The following is a 20,527-nucleotide window of genomic DNA, read 5'->3' as shown; positions in this document are numbered from 1 at the left end:
TAATCCTGAATTTTCTTTTTTATTTGTGTTTTGTGGTCTTCGGGGGCAGAGAAAAATCTATGTTGATTTCATACATAACAAATACACACAACTCAGCTTGCAAAGTACAGTGACAACAATGAATCCACACTGCTCATGAACAAAGGTAACAGCGCCAGAAAACACACACAGTAGGACGCGGCATGGCACAGAGGTTATGTAAAGCCACTCAGCAGGAATGTCTGTGTAGGATAATACACAATGTCAGAATGTTTTTTTTTTTTTTTTTTTTAAATCACAGCACAAGAATGACAAGTTGATCAGAAAGTTCACATTCACATCTCATCAGGGTACAGTCATGCTATCAGGCCTCAGGGCCGGACCTGCTCTGCCACACATCGGACCAATACAGAGCTCTCTTCTTCTAAACTACAATAGATGTGTTAAATTGAGATTTACATTAAACCCGTCTAAGCATAATATCATGAAAAAAATAGAATTGTTAAATATGCTAATTTGGTTACAACAATATTTTTATATTTTTTCTGTATGCAAATTCTGAGTTACACAGTGACATGCTTCTGTTGTTCATTTCCACAGGTGTTTCCCACCATACAGAACAAACCTCTGTCTCCATTTAAGAGGCTTTTATTTACAGCAGTGAGTTACCTCCAGTTACATACAAAGATTCACAGTCAGAGTGCTCCGTTAAGCATCTGCATTTCATTAAGTGTGTAACAACATTTGCATGGACTGCCTACCGTTGGACAGGTTTTCATCAGAAATCCCTGTCAGAACGCTGTTTGTTTTGCATGGGATTAGCTTGTTCATATAGCTTGGATTCAGCAAGGGATACTGTCTCATGCATTAAAAATAAAATAGAAAGTGTAAGGCACAAAAAACCTATAGGTATGGCATATGGCAGTAAAACATTAACAACAGTCACTTGCATTTCAAATACATCTTCACGTGGTTACATTCACAGTAAAATCCATGGAAGTTTGACATTTTGGGAAATAGCCTAAGTCATTTACTTGCAGAGAGTTGATGATGAGATTGATACCACTCTTGTGTCTGTGTGGTAAATATTAAGGTGGAACTGGCAGCCTGTTAGCTTAACTTAGCATACAGACTAGAAATGGGGAAACAGCTAGCCAGGCTCTGTCCGTAGGAAAGAAAACCTGCCAGCCAGCAAAACCTTAAATTCTTCTGCAAACAAGGTATAAATGTTCATTAGTTAGCTTTAAAGGTTCTGGTAGGTGGAGTTTGTTACATCACAATAGAGTCAGGCTAGCTGTTTCCCCCCGTCTCAAGTGTCATGTTAGCATTAAGCAGTAAGTATGCTTTTTCAGAACTTCTCAGGTGGTGGAGTAGCTTTCCAAAACTCCTTCCCTGACAACCTAGATCTTTTCAGAAACTGTCAATCTGACATTCATGTTTACTTTATCCCAGGATTAGCAAGCTGTGCAGAGGTGAGAAAGGAGCTCAGATTTTAAACTCTCTCTTTTTTCATTCTTGACACAACTGAGTGTCAAGAGTGAGTAGTCATGTTTTCATATAATTGTCAAGCAAATTTTGAAGCAAATTTTTTTAGTGGCATATGCATAAAAATATGTTGATAGAAATAAGGCTAATGACAGACATCTTTTCACTCCACCTTCCCATTTTCCCACAAGGTCAGACATGGCAGGGGTATCAACCTTCTCACCTAACTCTTGGCAAGAAAAATTGGCAGCTGAGCGAATTTTCCAAAATGCTGAACTATTTTTTTTAAGTCTTATTCACCGTACTACAGACTGTGGATGTCTGGTTTGAGTGAGGGTGTAGAGAAAGCCTCAGCTCATTAGCAAGACATGATGAGACTCTGTCATAAGCTCTGGCTCAGGGAAAATCTCAAAGCTAAACCTCAATATCGATATACTGTGTGTGTTAAGGGACTGTTACCGACAACCTGACACCCTTCCCCTCCCCTCCCCTCCCTCAACAGGAGTCAGAGACAGTGCAAGTCAAACTAACAGCAACGCAATGATTTTTTACACCTCAACACAAACGGGAGAGTGAACACACACATATGCTTGCACACGGCTGTGAACACAGACATACGGCACACTGGATTGTGATCATGGTGTTTGGCTGTTATATCAGCTGCGATCAATATATTCATGACTTTTCTCGTTTGGTGTCTACGGCCATATTGAAAATCCATCTCATGGTGAAGGCGAGAGGCAGCAGCCAAATACACACACTTCGATTTACAGTCTACATTCAGAGATCATTTCAGTCGATTTCAGACCGGTGGGTGAGACGGTCATCAGTTTAACAACTAGGAGCAGTTCAGTCCAAGTGTGCACACCTGTGTGTGCGTGTACAAGCGAATGTGTGCATGTGAAACAGATGTTAATTGTGTGTTTTAGCCATGCTTACACATACTGTACATGGCACAGAATAATGACCACACAGGTGTGTGTATCATAAGTAAATGTTAGCCTGTGGTATATACAATACTATATTCATTTTTACACAAATTCTCCTCAAACTCTATTTGTTAACTGTGATCATGTTATTTTATGTTTTGTGTACTGAAAGCATTGGAATGACAAATTACATTATGGAAGCATGGCGTGTTAGAGGAGAGGAAACTTTTTGCTTGATTATAGAGAGAGAGAGTATATAAACGTGAGTATACTGTCAGTCGGGGTAGATGAGGAATCCAGAGAACGTGCTGTATTTGTTGGTGTTTCCCCCGTGAACTTTGCCGCCGTCCAGCTGTACACAGACTTCGTCCCCCACATCCAGATGCAGGATGACGCTGTTTGAGGCGTAGTCGTAGTTCTGATCTGCGTCTTGAGCGATTGCACTGGCCCTCACCTGAGATAAAAGGCAAGAAACATTTAAGTAGAAAAGGAAATGCCACAGAGAAATTAGATTATTAATGAGCCTGTTTAGTAGAGTTTTTGTGCCATGTGTTGTTGCTGGAACACTGTGTCCTATGGTGTTAACCTGGCATCTTAACCCCTAAACCACAGGGGTCTGCCAATTTCATATTGGCCATTTTGTACCATATCGGACAAAGATTTGATCCCTCTTTGTGAGTTCTAGTTTAAACTGAGTGGAAAACCTCCTCAGCAGTACATAATTTAATAGGAAAATTCAAGTCTTCATGCTAATACAAATATTGTATAATTAGTCTAAACTTTGCAGATTTTTTAATAACAACTTTGCAGCATAGTTAGAGCTTCTGCGTATTTTACAAAATTGGGAGACAGAGAAGAAGGTTGAGGTTGGATGAGATTGAAGAGAGGGGGAAAGGGAGGCAGTGTCTTTCAGATCTGATTTTTACATTTGTGGTGGTGACATGACTTATTCAGGTTTACCACTACAGATTTACTTAGGCACATTCTTGCTCAATGTATGACCAACATCCTTGAACTTTATCTATGAATGGCACTGAACCATTTAACTAAACTCAACTCAAATGAAAAAAATATGTTATTTGTTTGTAATGACTCTTCATTTTAATTATTGATAATTATTGTAAATTGTACTTATTTGAGATTTGAGAACACTATTGGAGCTCAGATTAAAGACAGACTTTTTGAGCTTTCATGGATCTGTGATCATCAACTTTTTTCCATTATTACTGTATATTGGAGATGAACGATTTTCACTGGCTAGTTTCCAATATTTCATTAAGGCAAATCCAATTTATTGGTCTCACCCATTTGTCTCTTCAAATCACTGTTCCCACAGTCCTCTCTTCTCTTATTTAGATCCCTGGTCCTGTCTTATAGGCCCAAAACATTAATCATCACCTGCAGTGCAGACATGTTTCACCACAGTTGTCTAAATGTTAATTATGGGGTTAAAACAGTGAATATGGCAGAAATATGGACATCTATGCTCCATGTGAAGAGAGCAAGTATAATGTAATCCAGTGATGCTTAATGCAACACATAAGCATCGCATAATAATTAAGAAAAAATGACCATCTGACATTTTTTTATATGATTTAGACAAGTTTATCTTTTTAATCTTATCCCAACCTCCCACCCACAACCAATCCGTTCACTTTATCTGGATGTAACTAGTGCCAATTTATTTCCTGTTTCATTCTGTGATCTTGGTGTAATGTCATCAGCACAGATGCCTTCCTGCCCACTGTGTAGATAGATGAGATGTGCAGTGATCTTTGGCCTCAAACCTCCATCTGAGAGCACAACCTTTCTTAGTTGCTATCAATTTTTCCAGAGGACTGTTGCTCTCACACCTGATCCACCTGTTGCAGAGGCGAGTCTGATAGGGGATTGCAAGGGTGGCATCAAGGAGGACATCAGTTGATTTGTCAAGCAATTACAACAAGTACAATAAATACTGTTTCTTTCAGCTGAACTGCTAACACTGTTCACCAAACTCATTAGGTATTCACAGTTTCTGACAAATTTTGGCCATTAGTTTTTAGTGTCTATGGTTGTTTTTGGCCATTGTTTCATTGGTATTCAGCTTTGCAAAGTGATATACATTAAATGGTCCATTTTACACTTGCATATACAGTAAGCATAAAATGGATAAAGACCATCATGTAAATCAGCAAGTAATGAACACACAACTGGCATATTGTCACCTTTTAAGTTTATAGAACAAATTGTCAGCATACAGTTGCCATTACACATTACGCTTTCATTTGGAGTCATGTTTCTGTCCACCAGATGAATATAAGTCCAATATTCACTCTCTCTTTGGTTCTGGTTTTGGTCCTAACTAACTCCTGAGGGAAATATCTGTCTCTTTGGCTGCTAATTGCTCCACTGTGTTCACCATGTAGTCACTAGGTGTGTCTGTTTGCCGTTTGGTGCTGGACAGATAGTGCACGCTGGAGTTTTAAAGCTTTTATGCCACAAACAGCTGCCTGCTGAGGCTGAGAATACAGCTGATGAGAGCAGTGAGAGGGAACCAAAACATCAAAACAATGAGCTGAAAGTCACTGAGGTGCTTTGCAGTGTTGTGGGGAATCTGGATAATTCTCTGTGGGTTTATAGGAGTGACACCTTTCACATTAAATATAATAATTTTTATCTATTGTTATAATAAAGATATTGATTATAGCAGCTTTAAATTTGAGCACAGTAGGGCCCTGTTCATACCTGATATAAACAGGCATCTTGGGTGATCCAGTCACAAGTGTAGAGGTGTGAATGTACCCATTGAGGATGTACTAAGATCCGATCACTCAGACCACATTCAGTGGTGGTCTGGGCTGCATATGGCCATATTGTTTTACCAGTGTGTACACAGATGTGTCCTGGGCCACACTGACGGACTTAACTAGCGTCTTCCCCTTATGTGGAAGCACATACTTATTCAGGTGCTCAAGTAGTATAAGCTGGCTTTGTCACAATGTCTGAAATTTTCAAAAAGCCCATAGAGATATATAACGAATGCATCAAACATCTGGGGTGATTTGGTTTGCCTGAAATAGAGCCAGTCTGTGTTGTTTTGATATCTTCGTCTTCTTTTGAATTCAGACGGACTAGGCACAGGAAGTGCATTGTTGCCTCCCACTGGTTAAAAACAACAATGCATTTGATTTTTACAAATGGAAATGAGATATGTGTTTATTTACATTTTTCTAATTTTTTTTTCTAAAATGGAAAACATTAATTCAACTATATTAAGTGCTAAACATGGCAAAAGATGCCATGCATGAGCCTCAAAATTACCAAACAATGTAATCAACACCCCTTCAACACAGTTACATTATGGCCTTTAGACATTATGAGCTTCATAAAAAATGGCATTAATGGCTGCCATCCAGCAGTTGCTGGTATTCACAGATACATTATCTGGTGTGAGGACTATAGAACTTGGAGCAATATGGTCTTGTCAGCCATTCTTCATTCTTTTATCTGCATTTGGACAGGTTTACGATGGGACAAACACACTCTGATTAAATATGATATTGGGTGTGTAATGGTATGACCAGCCATTTAGAAGGAAATCGTTCCATCTGATGATTACTGTACATGTTTACATACCAGAGAACAAATACCACACCACTGAGTGCTGATCCAATAATGCACCAATAATGCTCCCATACATGTTGCAATTAAGAGGAGGTTTCATTAGGACAAGAATGAAGCCAAACACTTGCAGCAGCCCACACAAGTAGATTTGATGTCATGTTACTTCCTTCCCCCTGTAATTGGAGCTTTTTCCCTAGATGAACACTCCAGTATCCCAGGACTTAGTTGCACACACTTCAAGGTGGGAAAACAGCTGACTCCATTATTTCATCTACTCCCATTCTAAGATCAAAGTCTTAAGTTTTGTTTTCGCACACAGCAAGCAAATCTCCTTATAATAAATTGCGCCATTATTGGGTAAGTAACCGACTATTCAAGCGGGCGATCAATTTAATAGTGGAAAATAAAGTACACAAGCACATACATATTAATGAATGCAAATATGATACCCTCACTCCATCCTTGTCTCTTGCTCTGTGTCTGGGTCTGACTAAGGATATGGTCCATCATCTCCACCAGCCTCATCAAGCCTCCCTGACTCCCTTGTGATCACTAAAACAAATCAAATAAGACTAAACTACCCATTTCTCCTCATCCTCCATCCAAAATGAACTTCTTTTTTTTCTTTTTCTTCTTTTTTTCATCAATTTGACTCACTATATTTGTCTGTACAAGCATTTCCTCCGTGTAGAAAAGGTGAACATTTTTATTCCTCCTCCTCAAGACAGAAATGAATCAATACATTGCCTTTGTTTTAATTCAACTCACATCACTCCATTAATTGTTGTCTCTCACACCTCACGCCCCTTCCATCATCCCTCTCCCGTTCGCCACCCCATCCCTATCTCTTCATCCTGCGCCCATCTATCCATCTTTTTGTGTCCATACACTCCAATGAGATGCAGGTCACGCACACACTCTCTCCTCCCCCCACCGTGGCAGTGTTGGCGGGAGCAGCGACTAAGTGTGTCCCTGTCCGGTCTAAATCGGATTGATTAACGGCGTGCTGCTGTGGCAGGTCTCCTGAGGACCCCACCCCCCACCCCCCCCCCAGCCCAAAGCCAACCCTTCTCTTCCCCATCCCCTCGCTGCATCCCTCACCCCTCCCTATACCTCCAGCTGCGTCAGGGCAGGCTATACACGGCTGCAGGCTACGGTAATTGGTAGCCGGACAGCCATGGCAGCTCCCCGCCTAATAGGTCCAACTCCTCAATAACTCCATACAATCACAATAAATGGGGGCACAGGATAGGCTACAGTGGTCAAATAGGCCCATAAAATACTAGCAGGAGGTCAAGATACGATCCTACACACACACACACTCACACACATGCTCCAGTTCTTTCTACATCTCGATAAGAGCAGTTCTCTTTCCTGTTTGTTTTTTATGAATCTCAAGTGAACACCTGAGAAAAACCACACAGCATGCAAGACATTTTGTTATTTTATACTGTTATACTGCTTTGCACTGAGGGGACTGAACAACTCCCCTGAGGAGGCCTAATAGGTTTTGGGAAAAATATAACAGTGAAGAGATTCTGACATCTTGTACATCCAACATCTGTCTACATGGTTGAGCAGGATGATTCCCCTGACAATATTTTCAGCTGAGTTAGAAGCTGACAGACTGCTGTAACTTGCTACAAGTACAGTATATGCTTACAATTAAAGCTAGTTTACATCTCTATATGTGAATACACAGCAATATCACAAGCCTTCATTTTATAGTAGCTCACCACACTGCTGGGTTCTGCCTACCTGAATCACCCACATTTAAGGGTCATAACAAGTTGCAGCAGTGATATTCACACCATCTCATTGAAATGGCCTTTTAAACATGAACATCAACTAATTACATTTGCCAGCCAAAAGGACACAATGTTATTTATGGCTTTTTATGGTTGACTTCCTTATGAGAGGCACAGGTTTACTTAACCTCAACTCAGTGTGGAGATGCTGACATTTAATGTGTTATGTCTATGATTAATTCATGGTTGCAATCCTCCTACGTATACAGTAACCCAGTTCACTATTTTATACATTTTATTCACATATTTGTGTGTGTGACATTTTAAATATTATCACAGTAACCATCAATAATAAGTATAATCAGGAACTAAATGCCATCTGAGGCATCTGCCGTAAAACAAAACTCAAGATGAAAAGACATGCACATATAGTGACTTAAACCTGAGGTTAAACTACTTGTTCATGACATCCACTACATTTATTTGACAGATGTACACATATGATGCAATGAAATAGTTCCACCTCAACCAGCTATAACAGTAAAATGCCTCTTATGTACTGATGCATTGGTATTAATAACTAAATAATGTAACATATAATGATATTGATATAACAGTATATCAGTCATAGAGGTCATTTATCAGCCAGATGAGTACTTTTTCTCTTTACACTGTAAAGTCATATATTATTATTATTATTATTATTATTATTATTATTATTATTATTATACAGTAACATGGAACAAAAGCTAAACAAAAACTACAAAAACTGTATTTATCTAACACCTATAATTACAAATGCCTTTTCAGATTTAGATTTTACAACATAAAATATATATGTTGAAATAAAATTAGTTTTGCCTCAACCAATGACAGTAAAATGTTTCTTTTGCACTGATGCATTCGTATTGATGATCTTATAATTTAACATGTAATAATATATAATTAATGAGGTGCGTTTTTCTGCAAAACAAGTAGTTTTATTGTGATACTTTTTTGTACTTTGATGTAAAATCAGACAAGTTGATCTTATTAAAAAAACAGAATGTAAGTAAATGTAATTATCAGCTACTTTCAAGGTATTTACTTTAAGCACATACAACAGAAAAAAGGCGAAGCAAACTTGATCTTTTTATGTGTTCTGATAACAAATATGTACTTTCACTTAAGCAGCACTCAACTTTTTTGGTGCTTCTCTCATCTCAGGAGTCATCCGAATATTTCCTGCACCTCCTATAAAAAATACTGTAATTTCTTGCACCAGGCCGAGCCGGTCACATTGCACTGAAACCAGCACAGAGGAATCTGCAGGTTCAGCTGCCAGTAACAATTACAGGGAAACCTTGTTTTCTTAAAGTGGGCAGGAAGCGCTGGGGCTTTGGGAGTGAAAACGAGAGGGAAAGGCAAATCAGGATTATTGTCAACAGTGGCGGAGATTGATAGCGACAAGGGAGTGAATTTCTGTCTGTTGGCCCAGCGCTGTTCTGACTTGATCTGCTGCTGCTGGGGAGAGGGGTGACCCACGGGACAATAGAGAAGATTACACTGCCTCCACTTTTCATTAGGGGGGTAACATTAAATGGGGAGAGAGAGAGAGACAGAGAAAGGTGGGAGAGAGAGAGAGAAAAAGGGAGAGTGGGGAATTGACAGTATAGAAATAAATTCACCAACAGCGTTGAATGCTCTATAAAATCTAGATTTTCAGTTGTGGGCCACTGATTTGTGTGACATATTTAAGGGCTGACATACTGTATTTCAAATGTATTCAGCCACAGATCTCCATCATTTTTATGTATATCAACTCAATATCAAACTGAGTGTTCATAATGTTTATGTCTGAGCTTTGTGTCAGAGAAAACTGATGGAAGGAGGACATAGGGTAAGGAGAAAAGAAGGGTACGAGGTGAAAAGGAGGGTGTGGAAGCAGAAATTTGGATAAGGACACACAGACTGGTGAGCAGCTGCACGCACTTTTAACAGTCTAAGCACAGGATTCGAGCAAAGGAAGCCAAAGTTGAGAGGAGCTTTGAGTAATGGGGAGGGAGCCTGTTGGATAACAAACTGATCAAGCATGCCTATTTCAGAGGAGGAGGGAGTAGGGGGGGGGGGAGTGTAAATGAGGTTGGGGAGGTGGGCTGTCCATGCAGCGTGTTGTTTTTTCAGTTTTGTTTTGTTTCACAGTGGCGCCTTGATCCTCTGGTAATAAAACTGACAGGATTCATTCGCTGTGATGTACAGACCTCTCAGAGCGGAGCGAGGCGATTGAGACGGGGTCTCTTAAACTTACCTGAGGGACCTCTAAGGGTGAACTGGGAGAGAGAAGACAGGCAATTGAAATGCCCCCACCCCCTAGCCCCATTTTTTGTAAAAGCTGCTGTGTTTTCTCTGCCTCCATCCATGTGTACCAGCCTGATGTATCCTGTGTCTATACGCAGGTCGACATGTAACACTTCTCCTGCACTGCAGACTCACACACTAATTGGCATACTAAATGCTAATATTTTGCTATGACACTCAAGACCCAAGGTGTCAAGATGTTGATTAGAAAGTCTCTAATTGGCTCTACAGTGAAACCTTTGAGGGTAGAGGAGATGCCTTAATTGGATATAAATGGGTTCTGTGGACAGTCTACCTGCAGAGCATCAGCTACAGGAAAGCTTCAGCTCTGAAGTTGAATTATACTATTCCTTAATGACATGTTGTTGACTGTCTCATAATAATCAAGTTTGTGCACCTGCATCTGCTGTGGATGCACAGTAAGTGACAACACAAACAGGAAATATAAAATGTGTCACAGGTCAGATGTGAATATCCATCAAATTCTGATTCACCTACTCTTAAAATTTCTTAATAATCCAATGCACATTTTAGCATTATTCATTTTAGTTCTGTTACTATCTGTGAAACATGGCTGTTTATAATAGAGACGAAATGCTTCCTTGATGAGGAAAAATAATGATAGAATGGGGAGGCAAGAGGGAAGCACAACAAAGGCATGACAAAACACCGTAACAACCAGCCAAAACCCTTTAGTCTGCAGAATATAATGGCCTCAGCCATTATAACACAAACATATAGTCAAATAATGGCTGTGTGCATGAACATACACATAAACGTGTGTGTTTTCAGTCAAAAGGACAAGCAGAAAAAAAACAAGACAAGGGCAAGCTGCAGGGTATAGAATAGGATTCTTTCTATTCACTGAACATAAAGCGCTGTCTGAAAAGATGGACTTTTGTCCTTTATCATAAGATAATCCCCATTATAATGTTCAGATCATTGCCTCTGACAGTAATGCACAAAAAATTTGAATGAATTAATTATTCTATCAACACGCACAACTGTTGAGGAGGGGGAAAAAAACACAGCTCAAAATAAAATACATTTGAAAGTGTCTAATGAAGTGCCACACTGGGCCCATACTGACACCTCGCATGACATACTGTAATTAGCAGCTTCCACCTCTCACAGTAGCCACATCACACCTACCTACTGGAGGCGAGCCATTACTTTCTTCTAATTCAGTCCAAGCTTGTCATCACCACAAACTCTTAAGTGACATATTTAATTATCTAATTAGCTCACAGAGCTTATTAGTGATTCTTTAATGTTAACACATAAAACTTGGTTTCTAGTTAGTTACATATTAAAAAACAATGACTTGAAGAGCTTTTATGGTAAGCACAATGACAATTATTAGTTTGCACAACATTGTCATTGCTGTTTGTTGCTAAAACTAGCCTCTATTTATTGGTCCCTGGTCACTCACCTTTAATAATATATTAACCAATACACTATAATAAAAACCAACAGATGCACCTTTATCAGAACCTACACTTCTGTTTTTCTAACCCGTGCACTTATAATGCACCTTTAATGCAAAGATTCTATCTCCACTTTTAATTCGTCTTTCCTTCTAACCTTTACATCTTACATTGTTAAGGCTGAGCCACATGTCAGAGCATTTTGTTGGGCTTTAATAAGGCACCGCTTTGTCCACCAGCCTCATCCTCCAGGAGGTTTGAATCCAACCTAATGCCGCTGCCACATAATGAGGTTACCAAGTGTCAACAGATGAGATGCTGAAAAGCTACTATGATGCTGATGTCATCAAAACTGCAGTTTGTGTATACGTGTGTGCATGTTTGTGTGTGTGGTCACTACAAACCGGCCAACTGACCAACCCAGTTTCGGCCATATTGGACCAGCTATAAATATTCATACTCCCACTCCATGCTCATCACTGTAAAGGGCAAAGTACATATTGGTGGTGAATTATATATCCATTGAAAAGGTCATCTACCTCAACACCAATCTTTTGATGAGTTATGGGACACTAGGAGTGAAGAGGATTCTTCAAATTGAGTAATTCAGCTCTGAAAACTTGGTGTAAACATGCACATACACTACATGTTTCATTAGCCAACAGCTGAGATAATGAGAGCCTGAATGTCTGAATTGTTTCATATGTACCAGTCATATGTCTGATTACATAGCTTTATCCCCTCTCCTCAGCCCCTTCCTTCAACGAGGACAGAGGATGCTATATGTTGCCTTTTTTTCCTCATCCTCCTCTGTCCATTCTCCTGTGAATATCCATCCATCTCTCTCCCTGTCAGCCCACTTGTCTGTGTCCTGCCTGTCTCTGCGGTCATCTCTCCCCAGGATGTGTCTTATTCTCAGCTCCCTTTGACAAGACATTGATCAACACCATGTATATCAGTCTGACAATACTTGCGCGCACACACACACACACACACACACACACACCCCTGCTGCCAAACACACTACAGACAGACATAACAGACTTCAAAGAACCAGGTCGGTGGAGGAAAAAAAAACCCTCATTCACTTTTAATACCACTCTCACAGTAAACATAAAGCAAGAGCCAGCAGCCTGTTAGCTTAGCTTAGCATAACATTCCAGGACATAGCTCAAAGCAGCAAATTGTTATTGTCACACCTTGGTTTTTGGACCTGTTTATTTGCAGGTCATAAAACAATAATTTGTATTTTCAGTGGATAAAAGTAATTGTAAACTTTTCAACAATATTAATGAGTGGTTAAGTTACAGGCTAAGCTGTTTCACCCTGCCACCAGTCTTTATGCTAAGCTAAGATAACCAACTGCTGGTTCTAGTTTGATATTGACATGAGATCAATCTTCTCGTCAAACTTTTGGCAAGAAAGAAAATAAGCATATCATCCAAAATGTTCTCACTCGTTATCTAATTTTCACAGTGTGAGAATGTTATCTCACAAAGCTACAGCTGCTGAATCTCTTTACAGGCTCTCAATTGACAAACTTTTTCAATATCATCCTCAAGGTTTTTCTCATTGACCTAGCCGTCTCACTGTGCTCCCAGAACACTTGTCTATTCACAGGAAAAAACAGCGAGTGCAATGAAACTGTGAGGGCAAGATCAGCACTGAATTGGGTTAAATAATTTAGTTGATCGAAAAGATAATTAATGGGGAAGGAGTCAATAGCCAGTGTGGACGACAAAGGTGTAAAGTGTGTGTGTGTGTGTGAGTGTGTGTAAAGGAGGGGCACAGGTGGGGGGAAGATCTCATCTAAAGGCTATGAAAGATTTAACAGCAGGAGAAGACAGGAATGACAATGTCTGTGAAGGCACGCAACAAACCAAGTCCCCCAATTATATCTGGCATTTAACTGTCCTCTTTACTCTGCACTTTATGTACATCCTGTCAAATCAATGAAATAACTATTTTTATGAACTTGATCAGTCATATAAAAGATCTGCTATGTAAGTATTTGGAGCATAGCAGTGCATCTCAAAAACATTCTAACAGATTCTGGTCAAAGAAACACATGCCTATCTTTGGTGCAGATACTGGACATTTTGAACATTTTGCTTGTTTGCTTGTAGCAAATTTTCCAATATAAAAAATCTGTGTAGCCTACTTTGGTACATATTGTATCATTAATTTGGTTAATTGCACAGCACTGGTAGCGATGTGCTTTCAAATTAATTTACTATCTTAATATTAAATTTATTGTCTCTGTCATTTTTCAAGCCAAAATGCCAAACTTTCTGTTCCCAGCTTCTCAAATGCGAGGATTTGCTGCTGCTTCTTTCCATATTATATTATTGTTGGGTTTTGGGCTGTTGGCCAAGTAAAACAAGCAATTAGAAGATGTCACTGTGGACCCTGATGAGCATTTTTTCACATTTTTTTTTTTCACATTTCACAGACTAAAAGGTTAATCAATTCATTGAGAAAGTAATTGGTAGATTAATCAATAATGAAAATCATTAGTTGCAGCCCTAATTTGTAATCTCCATCTGGACCCAAATCGGCACAAAATACACATTGTGATAGACAGTTATGGTGATAATCAGTGTATGCCAGATTTTTTTCACATATCTAGTAGTAGTAGATATCCAGCTACCTAACAAATAAATGGACCTGATGTGCCTAGGTGGTGCAAAGATGAAGCTCCAGTCGACTACTGCAATGATCCCTAAGTATGATTCCCAGCAGCAGGCCTAATGATGTACCGCATGTGCAATTAGCTGTATGTTGTTTTGTTGGTGATGTTAGCATTGTTGCAGTGAAAGTCAACAAGGCCAGGTGCACTAGTGACTCCTACTGGTTGGCCACCTCATAAAAAAAAAACACATAAAACACAGACAAGGCGATTCTGATAGCCTGAGGGTCGAGACTCATACCACATTACCTCAATATTCAAGGTTCAGTTTGAGCTGGGGACTTTGGTTACATACCATGCATTTTCTGTCTATCTCTACATTTTTTAAAGATTTCACTTATATTCAGTAAAAACTGTTCAACTAGTCCCCTGACATATTCTTACTGGTTCACATACTATATTTAAAGTATTTTAAGATGAGATTCAGTAAGGCGTATCGGTGAACAGCAGTGCAGCAGGGTGATGGTCTGCTCAGCAGCATATTGCTGTCAGTTCATGTACCGTGTAAATTATGTGTAGCGAAACCACCACTGTACCATCAAACCACTCAGTTCAGCTTGTAACAATGCAAAGCATGTTTTTTTTCTCATCCTCTGGTAATCCCCAGGACGTCATTCTTCTGTTCTGCAGCACACATGTCAGAATCAGAGTTCCTCAACAGAGTGAGGGCTTAGTATTTCAAGCTTGTCACGGATCTCCAGATGGAAGCGTTCAAGGCTTTTTCCAGGCATTTGTACTTGTTTATTTATCAGTGCTAAAGTCAGAGTTCCTCAGAGGACAGTAGCCAGCTGTTGCATTTTGGCTTTGTTCCACCGAGACTTGGAGGATTGTTATCCTCTTGATCGCTTGGCTGTCAATCTCTCTTTCTCTCTCCCTCCCTTTGTTTGGAAGTTGTACATTACATTTTGGTTCTCCACATAAAGCACTTTGAAGTCCTTCCTTTGTTTGTACTTTGATTCCACCTTTGTTATTTCTTCTTTATCCTCACATTTCCTAATCATTTTACTTTGATTCTACTTTAAGTAAACAGCAATTTGATTCTTTCCTGTATATTTTGTCAAACCTTTGCTAAAGAAGTGTCTTTGTCGAAAACATTACCATTATGCTCTCAGTCTATTGTTAAGAACCCACTTTTTCATTCTAAAAAACTGAGAGGCAGTCAAACTATTACACAATAATTTCAACATCTGGGCAATGCAATATAGGCCAGGAAAAATATTACCTTTGCGATGCTTTTAATTATCAGCTTTTATTGAACTGAGTCGTGTTGCTATTGATATCTTTTAAGGATGTACATTTAGTTAATGTGGGACTGTCCTCCCAAAAAAACAGCACTATCAATCATTTCAGCAAATGTCCAAACAATTACACTCATTTGCGTTCAAGTGACAACGCCCTCTAGTGGCTGTGGGAGTTACGACTCCTGCCTGTCAGGAGTGGACAAAAGTAAAAAATGAAACAGAATAACATTGTTCCACTGTTTCTTTTGACCTCGACCACAATCATTGAAGCTGTAATTGTGACCCAAACCACAATCTTTCCCAAACCTTATTTTAACCCAAATCCAGATCTTTTCTTGACCTAACAGGATGCAAACTCAATGCACTTTACAGGTTACGTTCGCCCATTCACACACTTATACAGCAGTTGCTCTATGTATATAGAGCTCACTAACACAGACACACACATTCACACACCTGTGGTTTGCTGCTGTTATTGTAGCCACTGTTGGTGACACAAAGAGATACAGGATCAAAAAAGATTTTTTGACTGAGGGTTTGTGTCAAGAGGCCAAACACTCAGATTACAAGTTCAGAGAGACACTTCAGACACACGATCGCACCCACACTCACCTGTCCATTCTTCTTCAGGTCAGCCCACATGCTCGTCCCATCACCACCTCTCATCAGCACATGGTAGGTGAAGTAGTAGATACCTGGCAGAGGGCAGGTGAACTTGCCGGTGCTCGGCTCATAGTAGTTCCCTACGTTGGTCACCACGTCATCAAACTTTAGTATTTCGCTCCCTTCGTGCTGTTTCCGGAGGCCAGCATAGAAGGCGATTTTGGGGTTGTAGAAAGAGGGGCCATAGCCACCGGGTCCAGGCCCCGGTGGACCAGGTGGGCCAGGCTTGCCAGGCTCTCCAGGGGGCCCTTTAGGACCTGGAGGACCAGGAAGTCCAGGGCTCCCTCTATACCCTTGTTTTCCCCTGCGGTTTGGGAAGTCTGGGGGCTGAGGGGAGACGGCTGTCAGCTCTCCCTGTGGGGGGGTTAAAGTGTCACACACCATCTTGCAGCTCCCGAGCATGTCGTAATGCGTGCCCCCTCCTCCGGACCCTCCCCCTTTGGTGGTGTGGACCAATAGGGGAATGGCCACCAGTAGGACCAGGACCATGGCCACGCCAACTCCAGCCCCAATGACACGTTTCTTGCGGCTGAGCCGGGAGGCGGCCAGCGTGAGGAAGTCCTCCTCCCCCTTAGCTGGAATGGTTGTGCCAGCCAGGCTGAACTCTGGGGAGAAAAGTAACTACTGTATCGAGAGGGTGAAAGGCGAAAATGTGTGATTGTGCGGGGCAGAGAAAAGAAATGGGGGCTATTCTAGGAGCGGGACCGGCAAGTCTCAGACAGGAGCAGGAAAAAAATCAACAGTCTGGGGGAGAATGACATACATTTTTCCATTTCTTGATGTTCAGTACATTTGTTTTGTCTCCTTTTATTTTTTAGTTTCTCTGGCTCACCATGTCTGGGGGCTTTAAACCTAGGATATTTAGAGATAGTACCTCACTCTGCAAGCCAAAAATATGAAATATTTGAAATGTCTTTGTCAAAAATGAGCATCACCTTTGAAATGTTAGGATTTTAGGCCAATGCTTTCATTTTTTGAAATCCAGCTCTGTAATTGTGGAAGTTCCAGTGAAAGGCTTTCAGTTGCTCAGGCAGAGAGCTGTCAGGTGGGGTCTACAGTATTCCCACTGGAGTTCATCTCACCCACCACATACAGGGAAGGGCGCTTTACTTGTCTGTCCAGGAATGAGAAGAGAAGGAAACTGCTAAATCTTCCTTCCTTCCTCCCTTGCTTGTGTGTATTTTTGTTGATGGGCTCACACCTCTCTATATACTTGTAGTTAAAAGGAGCCTGGATCTGATTTATCTCAGCAGTCTATCCTCCATTCAAAGCACAGATTTGTTACAGGTCATAAAAAGGCAAATTCTGAGGAAAGGGCAGGCCAAATTGTGCTGAGCGGGGAAACTCTTGTTTTAAAGGTAGCTTGGGTAAAGCTGAAAACATTTTATCACAGCATCACAGCAAATCACTGAATCTCTTGCAATCTAGAAGGAAAAGAAAACAACAAATACTCACACACGTAATAAAATAAGCAGTCATGGACAAACAAAACCACATCCCTTTGCTGTTGTCCGTATTAAATTTGAACTTAAAATGTAGAAGAAATGTAACAAATTAAGCAGCTGAATTTGTCATGAATGAATATTTAAATTTGTATTTTGCAATTTAAAATACAGAAAAATGTGAAAGACAACAGAGGGATTTGTCATAATGCTTTAGGTATATTTAAACAGCTTTGTTATTGCTCATGAAGGAAACAAAATAGGAAACCTCAGTAGTGTAGTAATCAAAGAGTTCATTGCTACATGTTGATATTATTACAGGCCTACATTCATCATGATCTACACACTCACACAGTTATTAACAGCAAAAATACTAAATTAATTATAAAGAAGTTTCTGGAGTAATTCTCTTTTAATTAAAATAGTCACTTAAATTTCAAACACTCGCCGAGATTTAATCAGGGCACGAGGAAATAATGATCTCACGAGCAAACTTTTCAGAAACTCGCGCAAAAAAATACATCAACTCACCCAGATTTTTCTCTTCCCTTCCCTCTTTCCTTTCTACCCGCGGTGTTCAGTGTCTTTTCATGCTGCGGGTTCAGATGGAAACGCCGCAGGAAAAATTGGTCCAGGACCGGAATGAAATCCTCCAAAGACTGACTGAGCGCCTCCACTGTCGCATCGGGTGAAGTTGCAGCAAAAAAAAGAAGATCACACTAATATTTGAACTTGCAGCATCTCGTTCAGGACTCCTGCGCGGTGGCCGGACAGCAGCTGTCCACAAAAAATGCTTCAAGGCAGGCAGTCCGAGCAGACGCGGAGGATTTTTTTTCTTCCCTTTAAAAGAGTAACAATAACATGCTACAACTCAAAGTCTCGTAGCGCTCCTGCAAGTGAAATTACATATTCTGACGAGTTACTTTTGCAGACTTGAGACGTGCACAAATCCCGGTGCAGGGCGACTTTATTTGCAGAGCAACAGTTCACTCACTTGTTGTATTTTCCGTCCTGCTTCTCTCTCCTCAGTGTCTGCCTACAACTACTCCCCCGCCCTCACTCCGTAACACACACACACACACACACACACACACACACACACACACACTCACTCACACTCATATACTCACTCTCACACACATTGAGATCCACCATCCCATCCTGCATGTGACCTTTTCACAAATCAAATGACTACTGTTTAATAGTTCAATCAGAGGATGTCGTTCTCTGTTCAAATATTGAAGATTTATTTGCACCACAGGTTATACAACCAAAAATAAATAAATAAGATAAATTGCAGTAATATTCACAATATGACTGTCATGCTCTTAGGTGGATTTACAGCAGCCTTACAGGTATCAGTATCATTTCAAGTTGTTTTTTTTTTTTTTTTGTTTGTTTGTTTGTTTTCTGTTAGATTTTTGTAATTTTCTTGAAAAATATGAACTGGGATATCAATCCATGCTCCAGGCAGCAGCAGCAGATCATTTGAGGCTACTACAACCTTTGCGAAGATCTTTCAGGTGTGAGTAAAACACAGCTACTTGTTGGAGCTGTGTTTGGGAGAACAGCAGGTGTGAAGAGACTGAAGTATGAGCACATAACGTGGGCTACAGATGTGAGACTGACACACATCATGCTGGAATAGCAGAGTGAAAAGGATAAGGTGAAAGGAGGAGAGTGGTGTTCTCAGGGTTTGTTGTCAATGTCTGTGTCTCTGTAGCTTTCAGACCTCGTTAGAGATGAAAGATGTATTGCTGCTGACAACCCCCCCTCTTCCTCCTCCTCCTGCTCCTCCTCCTCCTCCTCCTGATCTCTTTCTTATTCCTCTCTATCTCTCTGACTTTATATTTATAGCACTCCCAAATTAATGAATTCTCAAATTGGACATTGTTTTCATGTTGTCATTTTTGGGAGTGTGTATGCCTTGCGTTTTTTTTTTTTTTTGTTTGTTTTTTGTTTTTTGTTTTTTTGGTCTGTGTGAGAAACACTCCTGACATTAAATTCTTCCCTGCTAATGTTGCTTACATTTTATCCAAAAAAATGTAGGTCTGGGGGCATTTACACAAGAAACAGGCGAGTGAAACCATTTAGGCAGCAGCCAGTCCTCTAAGGCACAAGTCTACTTGTGTGTACTGTCAGTTCTGCTCCTTATTTATTCATCTCCCAACTTTACAGAGCAGGAGAGTGTAGCAGATATTGAATATGGATCAATAGATCACTCCCCAGGATGCATACTGTCAGCCGACTGAGCCCTCAGGCAGATGCCAAGCCTCTAGTCACATTTGCATTTGGTGATAGAAAATAACTACTGCTTGTCAGAAACTGGGAAACTGTGTGGTCTCTACATTTTTGCAAAATTAGCAAATCAAAACTACAGAGGCTAAAGAATTCTCTGTATTTTTAAATAGGTGCTTTTGCTATATACCCTCTGCTCATACCCGCTCCTACGTGTGCCCAGCTTCTTTATGTGCCTTTATTGCATGTGTATGAGTGCCTACATGCATACATATGTGCACACATACACATATAATTTACATGTGGACTCTGACACACTGGCGACACACTCAGAGGCTCCCTGCATTTAAATTATTATTGCCAAGAAGGGAGGACAATTTAGAGAGAAGGAGGTTTTTAGAGCCCTATGAAATATTAACTAAGCCGATGAATATATAAGCTGTGAAGCGATAATATCTGTCTCTGACTCTGTTTCCTCGTGATATATGATATCATGTTCTTGTCTGCACTATATCATCCTCTCCCGTGTTTAATTAAAGCTCAGGCTCACAGGAAGAAAATGCTCGATTTTTTCTTTTGATGGGATTTGATCCGACAAAATATTATGTCACTGTTGGTTTTTTAAGCCACGTGTTTCTCCTTCCTTGCTCTTGACTCTGACATCTGTCTTTCTTTTTTCTGACCTTCAGGTGTCTGAGCTGTGGAGTTATGATTAATATAAAAGCTTTACAGCAACAACAGGC

General features: G+C 40.2%; 1 protein-coding gene across 2 annotated transcripts; it reads right to left on the bottom strand.

Moving 5' to 3' along the window:
• c1ql4b (complement component 1, q subcomponent-like 4b) lies at positions 1-18,588 on the bottom strand. 2 transcript variants are annotated; one of them, XM_018673484.2, is made up of 3 exons: positions 18,078-18,588; positions 16,054-17,528; positions 1-2,847 (listed from the first exon to the last, which is right to left on the bottom strand). In XM_018673484.2, the coding sequence occupies exons 2-3, from the start codon at positions 16,591-16,593 to the stop codon at positions 2,668-2,670; spliced, it is 720 nt and encodes a 239-aa protein (XP_018529000.1). In that variant the 5' UTR covers positions 16,594-17,528; positions 18,078-18,588; the 3' UTR covers positions 1-2,667. The 2 variants fall into 2 exon arrangements, with proteins under 2 accessions (XP_018529000.1, XP_018529001.1); XM_018673485.2 differs by having other exon boundaries at positions 16,054-16,709.
• Between the last annotated feature and the right edge of the window lie 1,939 nt (positions 18,589-20,527).

Source organism: Lates calcarifer, linkage group LG12 (assembly GCF_001640805.2).
Source record: "Lates calcarifer isolate ASB-BC8 linkage group LG12, TLL_Latcal_v3, whole genome shotgun sequence".
Classification (NCBI taxonomy): domain Eukaryota; kingdom Metazoa; phylum Chordata; class Actinopteri; family Centropomidae; genus Lates; species Lates calcarifer.
This window is presented reverse-complemented; position numbering and strand designations above follow the sequence as displayed.

What these genes read in the sequence shown, in the direction of transcription:
- c1ql4b (XM_018673484.2), bottom strand. Translation starts at nt 16,593, where the DNA reads ATGGTCCTGGTCCTACTGGTGGCCATTCCCCTATTGGTCCACACCACC. An exon ending in ACCTGAAGAAGAATGGACAG is followed by an intron (nt 2,848 to 16,053) that starts GTGAGTGTGGGT and finishes CTTTTATCTCAG; the next exon opens with GTGAGGGCCAGTGCAATCGC.